Source organism: Ipomoea nil, unplaced genomic scaffold (genome assembly GCF_001879475.1).
Source record: "Ipomoea nil cultivar Tokyo-kokei standard unplaced genomic scaffold, Asagao_1.1 scaffold1834, whole genome shotgun sequence".
Taxonomy (NCBI): Eukaryota; Viridiplantae; Streptophyta; class Magnoliopsida; order Solanales; family Convolvulaceae; genus Ipomoea; species Ipomoea nil.
Window position 1 is genome coordinate 3310342 of NW_017618262.1, and position 13540 is coordinate 3323881.

Below are 13540 nucleotides of genomic sequence, written 5' to 3' on the forward strand. Positions count from 1 at the left end.
CATTTCAACACTGAAAATTTTACATATTACATCATAAAATCAGAGGCCATTTAAGGGTCATATTTCAACACTAGAAATTCCAAATATTACATGATAAAATCAAGGATCATTTATGGGATCTTTCAACAATGAAATTTCACAGATTAAATGATAAAATCGAGGGCCATTTAAGGGCATTTCAACACTAAAAATTTCATAATAAAGCACACGACTTCCACCAATAATATTTCACATTGTATACAACATATACAACAGAAATACACAAACATATTTCACATTGTATATCACAATAAAATAAATAAATGAAAAAAATATAAAATTAGGGTTTGCGATTTAGTTCGTTTCTCCCAAAAATTCTCTAGAGAATAGGGGTTTCTACGGAGACTAGTAAGGAATTCACCAATTACCAGCGTATTTGCTAGGTCTTCCACCACTCCACAAGTATGTACCATCGGGACCGAATCACCAAACATCAGGAATGGACCATCGGAGATGACCATCTCAAAGAGTGAGATTGTGACTAAGTGAGTTTATGAGATAACAAAGAATTCAAGGAAAATCGAGAGAACGGATCGGTCAATTTGTCAAGAGATAAGACTAGAGAGTAGAGATAACTCAAAGTCTCAGAGTTTGTGAGAGAACTAGAGAAAGAGAACTTAGGTCTTAGAGAATGAGACTATGAGAGAAAATAGAGAACATAGAACGAGAGAAGAGAATAAGAGATGCCTAGAAGATTGAACAAATGCGATTGTGCAAATGAGACTTTCACCATAAGTAAATCTTAAACGTGTAGTGTACATGTGTATGTGTGTGTTTGTGTACGTATGAAAGATGATGTCATTTTGTTGTTGCCTAACCCTAACCCTACATACTTTTGGGTATTCGGCTGAGTCGTTTAAAAAATTACCATCCCCACCCGATAAAACAAAATTGGTATTTTGCTGATTTTGGGTCGATTTAGTGATATCGGGTTTGGTTTGGTTCGAGCCCTTATAATGGTTAACGAGTTAGTTGATTTTTGCTCAACCCTAGTTATAATGAACATATTTGTTCAATTATATCATATATATGTATTAATTATTTGAAATTATAATATATTTATGTGTATGATTTCAATTATAAAGGGGAAATGAGTAATTTTATATATATATATATATATATATATATATATATATATATATATATATATATATATACACACACACACATTTTACAATAAAACTAAAATGTGAGTAAAAAATGAATAGTTTTAAATTATACGGAGTAATATATTTTTATGATTTCAATTATAAAGGGGAAATGAGAAATTATACAAAAATATATGTATACATTTTACATTAAAATTTAAATGTGAGCAAAAAATACATAGTGACAACTATTTTCACTTCAGCCCAATTAGGAAACAAAAGCGCAAAAAATGCATAGTGACAACTATTTCCACTTCAGCCCAATTAGGAAACAAAAGCTCCGACCTGCCGGATTCGAACCAGCGACCTAAGGATTATCTGCGTTCAACTACAGTCCTCCGCTCTACCAACTGAGCTAAGGTCGGTCGTTGAGGAATTTGGTCTAGATATATTTATTTAATGCCTAGTTGTAACTTGTATTTGAATATAGTCATCTTTAGACTTTAAACCTTGAAATAGAAAACAAAATATCCGACCTGCCGGATTCGAACCAGCGACCTAAGGATCATCTGCTTTCAACTACAGTCCTCCGCTCTACCAACTGAGCTAAGGTCGGTGATTGTTGAATCTGGTCTAAGTATTTTTATTTAAAAATTGTACTTGAGTATAGTCATCTTTAAACCAATGCCTTAGTGGATTCTCTAACAAGAGAAATCTGTAATCACTAATCAAATATTTACTATCCGAGCATGCACTTGTTAAATCTTATTTTATAACAATAGTCGACAAAGAACCCTAAGGAGATAAATCAGTCTAAATTGTTCATAGCTAACCGGCTCAAACCAATAAGATTTATAGGCTGTTTCTATTGAAAAGTTATAACTTTGTAGTTACCAAGCCAATCATGATTAATTATATTTTAAGTTTGCTTATAATAGGATATGAAATGTTTGAAGTTTGTTGAGTTGCGTTGTGCGTTATGCTGAATTGAAGCTTCACTGCATGTGAAAATAGCAGCCATAGTTGAGAGGACAGCACCAGAAAAAAGGGAGTCCCATAAATCAATATTCTTTCACATAAACAAAGGTGTGCACAGCCATATTGTTTTCCTTAATATATGTAAGTGTTCTTAAATCTCAAAACAAACATTCTACCAAGTGGGCAAATCATTCATATAAAGACGAACCAGAATCTGAATTTGATGCTAAATTTCTGCCATGTTTTCAACTTTTTGCCAGTTTCAGGTAACAAAGCTTTGTGCATCAACTGCTGTATCCCATGCACATGTTTTCCAACATGTCCCACAATTTGCAAATGAACAATTCATATATTCCTTTTATGGGACTATATTATCACCAAAATACTTCTGAAAATCAAGTACAGTGATAATCTATTTGGACTAAGAATCATATTTCATAGCCTTCCCATCTTTCTCAGCCTTATATTCCTAAGGAGTCTGGACAAATCTCGACAAGAAATACTTCTTCATTTTTATGATAAGTGCGAAGATAACATAGCACGGAACATGAAGAGCCCCAACTCCGAAATACCTGCAATTTTATGTTGTCACTAATGCTCGCTCACTATTATTATGACTAAAACCCGAAATATATAAGAGGATGATTTGTCTAAAGTACAGTAGAACGTACCATAAGGGAGCATATTGAGATGACAAATCAAGAAATGAATAAGGCCACCTGTTGAAAACAAGTAATTATAGATGTTTATGAAGAGAAAAAAAATGGTTTCAACTTCAAACAAATGTAGGGAGTTGATGGTTATAACATTGAAAATGTATGCGTACCATAGTGAAACGCACATATGGATGATCCACTGGAAAGTGACAAATACGCATGTCCAAAGGATGAAATATGCAATTCGGAAGAAAGGGAATCGCTGGAAGAAGCAATTATAAACAGGTTAGACATAGCAGAAGTGCCACAATTAGCTTAGTAGGAGACTGGCTATTTGGTTAAGGAGCTTCTACTTACGAGGCGATTTAACATGACATCGCCCAAAAGGCAAACAGCATTTACAGAATGCATGCAAATGACCAGCTGCAAGTATATAAGCAGATTCTCAACTCAGTAACCGGTATGAAAGCAGGTAGAAAAAATGAAACAACTAAGTACGGAGTATAACGCATGAATAAATCATTCATCCCAATCCCAATTTCAACACAATAAACATTCATATCACTACATCTATGTTATAAACTAAGATTGGGCTAGGATCACTCTCCTATTTTATCAATGTGGGACTCTTAACACTCTGCCACCAAAGTGGACCGAACAGGCGGGTTTACGCAAGCTAGTAGACCGAACAGGCGGGTTTACGAAAGCTAGTAGACCGAACAGGCCTGACATGAGTCAAATCACACTAAAAGATTGAATCCAGCCAATTAGCTAGTCTAACACATAGCCTTATAAACCCATATTTTCTCTCTTATTTTATCAATATTGGGCTCTTAACAATCTGGAACATAACAAGCAAAAATATGAAGAAAAAAGGATTAAACTAGTAAAATTGAATTAAACGGGGAAAGAAAAATAAGGTAGATATAATGATGTTTGTTGACTCACAAAATTTAACTTGTAATCATTGGTAGTGAGAAATGGGTAAATTATGAGCCAATAAACAAAGTCCGTAAGAACCACTGCCCCTGCACACATCTACAAGTCGAGAAGAAGATTACAACAAACTTTGTCAATATAACCGTTCAGTTAGTGGGAAGCACAAATTTTGCAGATGAATTGTTTCAGTCAACTCACTTCTTGCATTCGAAAATTGCAGCATGGTTTAATTTTCATCCAAATTGAGCGGAGAGTTCTTACCTGGAAAATGATTTGCAAGGCATAGTCCCAAAAGCCTGCAGCATCCAGAAGAGGTGGTTCATCTTGGGGATTCAAGCTACTGGGTATGCAAGGCGCACTTGCATTATCCCCAAGTGCAGGAGCTACGTAAGCGCCTCTCTCGGGATCTGAACTTACAAAGTTAACCCTCTCAGCCGAGATTTCTTTACGAGATTTCAACCCGTACATGGATAGCACAGATCCTAGCTACAACATTTAGTTGAAACATCATCAACTTGTGTCATAAATAAAAATCGGTAACAGAAAAACACTACACACATGCACATATCCATAAAACCTGAATTATTTAGGAAAGGAGAAGTGTTGTTTGAAGAAGGAAATAAAAATTTCTTTGTTCTTTCTACTACTTAAGTTTGTAAATAAAATTATGAATTAAAATATAGGGGGGCACAAACAAACATCATACAGAGACAACCTTATTTTACCATAACATGTATATAAATGCATTCTAATGATAGTTATAGAGCAGATTAGCATACCCCAAAGTAGATGGTCACCAGAGTGAATGTCCACCTATTTTGCACAAAATGAAAAACAAAATGTAACTTTTATGAGGACAACAGAAAAGTGGAACCTGCATGCTCTATATGAGTAGGCATTAGAGAGAGATTTAATAATATATCTTTGTTATGTGCATCAAATAACACCCCCAAATAGAGCTTGAATTGGCTGAATGGCAATTAGAATTTCATCTGAAACTGCTTTTCTTGTAAATGGGAAATTCAGTGATGTAATTCTTGGAATCAATTGAGCAAGAGGGTTGAGCATTGAAGTTAAAACTTCAATGTTCGAACAAGCAATCAAAGTGTGTCATACATGTATCTACACTTTAAAAACTGACCATAACAATAACTAATGAGGCGGAAAAATGCACCAAACGAAAATGAATTGCAAAAAGACAATAGAATCCACACTTCAATGTGTTCTTGCAACACATGGATGCACTAATAGAGTTTGGCCCAAGAAAACTACGGGAGAAAATAAAGAGAAAGTGGTAGAAATGTCCTTACTGAGTGTAATAGTAAAAAATGCCACCACCATGGACGACAGCATCTGCAGTGAGCAATGCAAGAAGCACCAGAAAAGCAAGTATCCTGTAAGTAAGTAGACAAACAGGATGGATGGATTTGTGACATGTGTTCCAAACTTCATCCTTGTGCAAAGTCCCTATTTTTTCTTGCAAATCCTCCCTCTGCTGATTTCTTGATTTTGGTGAGCCTTCATACCTCCAAACTATCAGCGCAGAAACCACCATAGCTGCAAACACCCATATGGCACAGACTAGGAATCTCCAGTTCAACCAGTAACTTGGAGTATTTGTGTCTGATGTCATGATTGGCCACCAGGTGTGGTTCGAGAACCCTATCGAGAAGTTCATTTCAGTTCTATAAACTCTAAATTCTCAATAACAGAAAACGCCTAACTGCCAATAATTCCCATGAAAATGCAATAACTCAAAAACCAAATATACGGTAAAAGGGTAGGTAGGGCTAGGAATTAGTTGATTATACGGAAATTTGGTAGACTACATACAAAAAAAAAAAAAAAAAAAAACCCCAAATTTGCTGGAGCTCACTAGTTCAATGGAATCTAGTTCTTTCTGAGACACAAACAAAGCCTTTTTGGACAATTTTGGAAACACTTGAAGGGCAGGAAACAACCTTAATCCATTACAGTCAGAACACCTGTTATTCTGTTACTAAAAAAAGAGAACAGCATTGTAACCAAAGTAAAGCCAAACACATGTTCAAATTCCAAACAAGATAATGCAGAGAATATGAATATTAGCCTTGACAACCACTAAAGATGCTATATTTCTTCTCTCAGAAGAACAATTCCAGAACCCCACCCACGCTCCCTCCAACCCCAAGAACACGCACATATATACTATATAAGAAGTGTAGACAAAAAGTACAGAGAAAACACATGATCGGGGGGGCATACGAGTAAAGGGCAGTAAGCAAAAGGAAAGAGAGTAGAGGGTACCACTTGATTCATGCAATCTTGGGGAATCAGTACATCATTACCCTTTCTCTGTGAAATATGATTGTGATGAAGAATGAAAAACCCAGAAAGGGAAACGCGGCGGGAAATGGGAATATGCTATAATGCTAATTGATCCTCAACGACAACCATCCGATGCTGAATTTGCGGTTTAGTTTGGAGTTCCGTTCAATCGATGGGTCCACGGATGCAGTGGGAGAGAGAGAGAGAGAGATGTTGAAGAAAGAAGAGAGCGGCAGAAAGAAAGTAGTCCACGCGGTTTATCATCATCACCTTCTTATACCTCTAATACTCCGTACTACATACGCACTTCATTTTCAACGACTAATTTTACCTTTACTCCCAATTCTTACTCCAATTTTCTATTCCCTATAATTTAGTATGTTATATGATTGCTCAATTTAGTAGGAGACCATGATATTTATCTATTTATTTTGTTCTTCTACTAATTAAATTTGAACACAAATGAAAGTAAAAGTTGAAAATAAATTAAGTATTTTTCTTTTCAATGTGTGTATACCTCGTTGTTTTTGTAATAAGGTCAATTAAGAGTGCTATTTTTTTGAGTCAATGTCACCTCCATCAAGGCTTGAACCCACACCCTTTTATATAGAAGTGTAACTCGGGTGCCATTAAATCACAAGGTCTTGACAAAGTTTAGGATTAATATATAAAATTATCCTTAAACACTACTGGAAATTATGGAATTTCCGACCACCAGAAAGTGACTTTAAATCAAATTGAAACCAAAAAGTGGTCGGAAATAGCAACAAAGGTTTTTCCAAATATCAAAAGTGGTCGGAACAAGACTTTCGACTTGATTTAAGATCACTTTCAAGTGGTCGGAAATTTCATAATTTCCAGTAGTGAAAAGCAATTCATTGTTTTTTTTTTTTTTTTTTTTTTTTTTTTTTTTAAATCTGGAAAAGTATTTTCAAAATATATTTATTGAGAACAAATTTGTTAATTAGTAAAATGATCCATATATATTTCCATACAATCTTTAATTTGAATTTACTTTTTGTGATTTCAATGAATTACATCTAGGTCAAAGCGCATATACAAAAAAATGATAATAATGTTTTACATCTTAAATTATTTTAAAAAGTGAACATTTTCATATGATCAATTATAAAAAGCCATACATATATATTTTTTTTAAGAAATATGTTTTGACTTTTGAGTGAGAATATAGTATAGAGGGGAGTTGGGGAAAAGTTATTATCTACTTTGTTAGGTAGCAAGTTTAAATGTGGTAGCTATTTAAAGTATGAGTACCCATCAATAAATATATGGAAAATTATAATATCTTAATTATATTTGATTTCAATATTTTATATTAACCGTCTTAGAGCAACCTCATTATTTATGATTTTTCGAGTTTTTTCTCATGCCAAGTAGAAGAGAGAGAAAGAAAAAAGGACAAAAAAAAAAAAATTGACAGAATTTAAAAAAAAAAAAAAAAAAAATTGCTTACGTGCACGCACCATGTTGGGCGCATCAGTAGCTTGGACACACGTTTTGCGCGTCAATTTTCAAGTCACATGGGCCCACAAAAAAACTTGATTTGCAATAATAAAAATCTTTAAAAAAAAAAACTAAACTTTAATTTTTCATTTGTTCAAAAATCATTGTTTAGTTTTTTCTCTGAAACCATTGGGCATCTATATTTTAGTGGTAATTTTTATTGCTCTATGAGTTAACTTTAAGTTTGATCATATCTTAATATTGAGAATAAATCAATATGAATTTAAAGTTATAGTTATGCATTTACGTACAAACATTATTGAGAAATATTTCAAATAGGTCTCGATCAAGACTTGACTATTATGTTAGTTTCATCTCATGAAATACAAATGTTGGTGGAGCAATTTATGTTTAAAATTTTTTTAAGTGCATGTGGTGACATGCATTATATATTGTGATTAAAAATTGCCTAAGATCCCCATCGTGCGTTTTGCGGTGGCATTATTGCCATGATTAGAACTGGATAATCACTCCCTTTCTGCTTAATTGTCTTTTTGACCAAATTATACTATCTGCATTGTTTATGATGATTTTTAATTTTTTATATATTGCTTCCCTATTAGTTACATATTTTTAGTTTTTTATTTTTCTACTTGAATATATTGGTTCTCATCTTTCATGATGGCATTTTAATATTGCGCATATGTTATCTTTACATTTACGAAAAAGTTCAAAGTTGTTGTTTAAGAATGGACACTAGGTGAAGCTAACCGGCTTAACTGAGAAGCTAATAAGTCATCCCCAATATGGAGTCAAACTTGTGACCTCAAAGTCACAAGTTTACTGGCTGAGAAACTTAGTTAGCGTCAAAACCAGTATTGTCTCATACTCATGAAACATTGCTATTAATTGTATTGGAGGTGTTTGGAAAATGTCTTATCTGTCAAAGTTCGATTTGTTTGACGAGACAAATAACTAAATTAAGTGTTTGACAAGTTAGGTATATATGCTAAACATACCTTACATACTTAATATAAGCTAATAGTGAACAATTAATTTATCAAATACTTTTTTTATAATCAACTAATTAATAATTTTTCTTTTTTGGTACGCCTGAGGGACCGAAGACCCCAAGATTAATAGATTCTTCTCGTAACTACACCTCTAGCGTCTTTATCCAACAGAGTAATAATAATGTCCTCATATGAATGGTCCAAAATCACAGTGCCTAGTCGCTGGCTAGAACCAAACTCGCCAAGTAGCTAGCCCGCGTATTGATTGCCTTCCCATAGGACATGAAAAATGTCGATATTTCTTATCTGTCTCGTGAGTAATCTGCCGTCCATAATCAACTAATACTATAATCTACTCAAAACAACTAATACAATTAACTATTAACTAATTGCCAAATACCCTTTTATCTTTCATTTTCAATTCCTTCCATTATCCCATCAATTCAAACACACTAATATATTGGGGGGCATGTCGTAAGGACATTATTTCGAAAATTACATACGACTTTAATCAGCACCTAATAAATTATTCCATCAACTTTTTTTTTTTTTTTTTTTTTTTTTTTGTTTGAAGAGATTCCATCACCTTTTAATATAGAAAATTGACAAAAATGATGATGAGGTGTACTAGTAGCCACATAGCAATCGAGGATTCGATGGCACTTCTGGTCCCTATCCCTATAGAAGTGTGGATTGTTGAGTAGCAACCCTTAAAAATTGAGTCGACATTGTTAATAACCAAAGTTGAAAAGCTTATCTCACTGCTAAAAAATCTCAAATTTCTGACCATTAAATTTACAATGACAAACAATTTAGGGTTAGTAAATGATAACAATGTTTCTGAAAATATTTGAAATCCAAAAAACTCTTCAGTTAGTATTACCAATCATTGGTAACATTAAATACTAACAAGTAACAACCATTATTAAAGGGAAAATGGTATTTTCCCCTGAGTTATATACCTATAGCACTTTTCCCCCCTCAATTATTGAAGTGGCCGTTTTTCCCCGTGAAATGTTAAATGGACATATTTACCCTTAAAATAAATATTTAAAATAAATATTTTATTTATTTTTCTTCTCCAACAAATTATGACCATAATTTGATTCTAACCAAACAAACACTATAGCAACCAAACCGAAATATTCCAATTACAATTTAGAATCGAAACCCGATATTTAAAGTTTATTAAAACCGCGAACCGGAACGGACGGTTCATGTTCCGAACTGAAAAAATAAAATACATTTATTGTTGAATTTAGACTATTTTAAAATAAAAAACAAAAATTTAAAATAAAGACAGTTCAAAATCGCAAACCGGATCTGGAACCCTCGGTTCACGGTTTAGCCGTTCAGGATCCAATTTGTTTGATTCATAATTTTAATAAATTGAAATCCAAATGTTGGGTTATAGATCTGAATCACAACCGAAATTTTTTAATTCGATTGCTTTAGTGTCCGGTTCAGTTCGAACCGAACCGTGGTCATCCCTACGTATACGCAATAATTTGTTGGAGAAGTAAAATAAATAAAATGTTTACTTTAAGGGTAGAAATGTCAATTTAATATATCAGGGAAAAAACCACCACTTTTAGAATAATTGAGGGGGCTAATGTGCTTACCTAAATAATTGAGGAAAAAAAAGTGCTATAAGTATGTAACTCAGGGGGAAAAAGTTTCATTTTCCCATTATTAAAAAGAATTAACTTGTTATGTGATCATTGGTGATCGATTTTTTTTTTTTAAAAGCATAATTATCAACAAAGATAGATGTTTATATTGAAAAATAAAAATCCAAATATGTGTGTGTATATATATATATATATATATATATATATATATATGTATGTATATATTGTTGGCTAGTATATATCCTCTTGCATGATAAATACACATACATAAAAATATACTACATGTATATAAAAAGGAGACATACAATAGTGAATTTATGTATTTACAATAGTGATGACTTTTATAAATTAAATTTATGCACCTAAATTAATAACTTTATGTACATATAAATTTATTTTTAAAAATTAATATAAGTATCATTTAAATACAATATATAGTGAATTTATGTATTTACAATAGTGATGACTTTTATAAATTGAATTTATCCATCTAAAATAATAACTTTATGTACATGTAAGTTTATTTTTAAAAACTAATATAAATATCATTTAAATACAATATATAGTGAATTTATGTATTTACAATAGTGATGACTTTTATAAATTGAATTTATCCATCTAAAATAATAACTTTATGTACATGTAAGTTTATTTTTAAAAACTAATATAAGTATCATTTAAATGATATCAATTAGAGCTTTTAAATAGTATGTAAATTGTATACATTTGAACTCGGGTCCACCTAGCAAGATGGACAAGGTCCACATAATAATTTGCGACTACAGACTATACCAATTGTTATGCCATGGACCCAGGTCCACCTTGCAAGGTGGACCCAGGTCCAAAACAACGCAGCTTTGCGCTAGATAACGGTGCCCTTAGTGGCACTGTTTCCCTCAACCAATGATATTTTTTTTTTTGTGAATATAAACTTCAAAAATTGTGTTATATTGTTGAATATAGAGTTCTTTAATTGTGAATATAGAGTTTAAAAATTGTAAATATAGAATTTTGCAATTGTGAATATTGAGTTTTGTAATTTTGTATATTGAGATCTAAAATCATGAATATAGAGAAACGAATTTTGAAAACAAACAGCAAGGAAGGAAGTAAGTTTTTTTTTAAAAAAAATAAAATTCAGACAGTGCCATTTTGCTTCAAAACAACGCTGTTTTAGATCCGGGTCCACAGCATAATTTGCCCGCACTATACAAGACCTATAGCCTCGTACACCAATCGTTATGCGTTGGACCCGTGTCCAGCATGCTTGCTGGACACGGGTAACAGTGCCGTTAGGCACTGTTATCTTTTTTTTTTTTTTTTTTTTTTTTTTTTTTAAATTTCAGACGCTTCGTTATAGGAGTATATATTCATAATTTTATTACTATATTATTAATAACTGTACATTCATAACTCCATAACTGTACGTTCATAACTCTATAACTGTACATTCATAACTCCATAACTGTACATTCATAACTCTATAATTGTACATTCATAATTTTCGAAGCTCTATGTTCACAATTTTAGAGCTCTATGTTCATAATTTTATTACTATATGTTCATAATTGTAAGTTCATAATGTTAGAGCTCTTTGTTCATAATTCGATCAATAACTGTACATTCATAATTCCGTAACTGTAGATTCATAATCTCATAACTGTAGATTCATAACTCCATAACTGTAGATTCATAACTCCATAACTGTACATTCATAATCTTCGAAGCTCTATATTCACAATTTTAAAGCTCCATGGTCATAATTTTATCACTATATATATTCATAATTGTAAGTTCATAATGTTAGAGCTCTATGTTCATAATTTTATAATTGCATAATTGTACATTCATAACGGCATAACTGTACATTCATAATCCAAAAAAAAAAATAACGCCGTTAACGGTAAAACGCGCACGAATTTTTTTTTTAAACTAAATGATGCATTTTTTTTTTTTTTTAAAAAACGACGTCGTTTTGTATCCGTGTCCACAATTCACTGTGGACACGGGTCCAGGGCATAATTTGCCCTCGTACACTCATACCATCGGCCCAAGAAACGGGAATGACTTGTGCCCAATATAACACAACGTTAAAATATAATGGGGCTTACTAGCTTCAGATTTTTTATTTTTTATTTTTAAATAAAAGTTATAGGGTATTTTATAACTACGAACTATAACAGGGCGTTTAGTTGGAGGGATTTTAAATTCTCATCCCACTTAATTCTCACCTAATTCCAAAGGCCATTAAATTCCGTAGTTTGGTTGGAGGGAATTGCAATTCCCCCATTTTCACGGAATTAAAATCCCATGTCCCCCCTGGTATTTTAATTCCTGGAAAAAAAAAGATAGTGATGAGTTAAAATTACCCCTTTCTTTTTTAACCTAAAATTAATGTCTAACAACAATAATGGATATTTTTGACTTTATACTACTTATTCCCTTTCAATTCCCATGTATACCAAACATTGGAATTGAAATTCCTAGTAATTCTATTCCTGTCGACCAAACACTGGAATTTAAATTCCACTTTATTCCCAATAATTCAACTCCCATGGAATTACAATTTCTTTCCCACATAATTCCCCCTTCCAACCAAACGCCCTGTAAAATACTCTTCACTATTACGTATTCCGTTAATTAATTATTAATTACTAAATGATTTATATTGAATATAGGGAAAATTGTAAAAAAATGTCCCTCTATAATATTTCAATTATCAATGTTATCCCTGAATTATGAGTGGTATAAATGTTGCCCCTCAATTATCAAAACGGTGCACATATAACCTCTCCCGTAACGGACATATGGTTCTCTGTTAGTGTACGACACCGTTAAGTCGGAGTAAATATGTAATTTAGTTGTTTTTTCCCTCCCTCGATTCGAAGTACCAGCGATGGACAGCGGTGGGGACCTACAGATCCGTTACAGGAGGGGCTACATGTGCACCATTTTGATAATTAAGGGGCAACATTTACACCACTCATAATTCAGGGATGACATTGATAATTGACATATTATAGAGGGGCATTTTTTACAATATTCACTTGAATATATTACTCACCAAAATATCACATCTTAATTTGATGGTTTGGAGATATCTTCCACTTAACAAAGTGATATTCTTATTTATAGAAAGGGAGCAAGAGAGAGAGAGAGATAAAAGATGAAAATGACATGCAAATATATTACTCACCAAGCTAAGTCACCATTCATAATGCATGCATGTCTTTTTATTTCAACAGAGCTAGCAATCATCTTCTGATCTATTGGTTTTAATTTGCATGCCTACTTGGTTAAGTAATGAAAATATCTAAAAATTATTTTCCGTCTAAACTTTTTTTTTTTTTTTTTTTTTTTTTTTACAAACAAAATCGGCATGGAGACATGCAGTTACTATTCGCAAGTATGTACTAGGATAGGTA

At 32.6% G+C, this 13540-nt stretch overlaps 1 protein-coding gene and 2 non-coding genes across 4 annotated transcripts; all 3 read right to left on the minus strand.

Annotated features, from left to right (window-relative positions):
• Positions 1 to 1466: 1466 nt before the first annotated feature.
• Positions 1467 to 1552, minus strand: TRNAY-GUA. The gene is given in 2 exon segments: positions 1467 to 1502; positions 1516 to 1552. It is a non-coding gene; the product is annotated as a tRNA-Tyr (tRNA).
• A 105-nt stretch (positions 1553 to 1657) lies between these two features.
• Positions 1658 to 1743, minus strand: TRNAY-GUA. The gene is given in 2 exon segments: positions 1658 to 1693; positions 1707 to 1743. It is a non-coding gene; the product is annotated as a tRNA-Tyr (tRNA).
• A 461-nt stretch (positions 1744 to 2204) lies between these two features.
• LOC109193207 lies at positions 2205 to 6330 on the minus strand. 2 transcript variants are annotated; one of them, XR_002056233.1, is made up of 10 exons: positions 5985 to 6330; positions 5011 to 5363; positions 4480 to 4513; positions 3962 to 4186; positions 3710 to 3799; positions 3119 to 3184; positions 2932 to 3023; positions 2777 to 2824; positions 2424 to 2677; positions 2205 to 2393 (listed from the first exon to the last, which is right to left on the minus strand). XR_002056233.1 is itself a non-coding variant. In XM_019344059.1 (9 exons), exons 2-9 carry the CDS (start codon positions 5331 to 5333, stop codon positions 2575 to 2577), a joined length of 981 nt encoding a protein of 326 aa, XP_019199604.1. In that variant the 5' UTR covers positions 5334 to 5363; positions 5985 to 6330; the 3' UTR covers positions 2257 to 2574. The 2 variants fall into 2 exon arrangements, 1 of the variants encoding a protein (XP_019199604.1); XM_019344059.1 differs by having other exon boundaries at positions 2257 to 2677.
• Positions 6331 to 13540: the final 7210 nt, after the last annotated feature.

Coding starts and splice junctions, on each gene's coding strand:
- LOC109193207 (XM_019344059.1), bottom strand. CDS start 5,333: ATGACATCAGACACAAATACTCCAAGTTACTGGTTGAACTGGAGATTC. Junction 3,800..3,961: donor CCTTGCAAATCATTTTCCAG/GTAAGAACTCTC, acceptor CTCGACTTGTAG/ATGTGTGCAGGGGCAGTGGT. Junction 3,185..3,709: donor ATGATTACAAGTTAAATTTT/GTGAGTCAACAA, acceptor ATATACTTGCAG/CTGGTCATTTGCATGCATTC.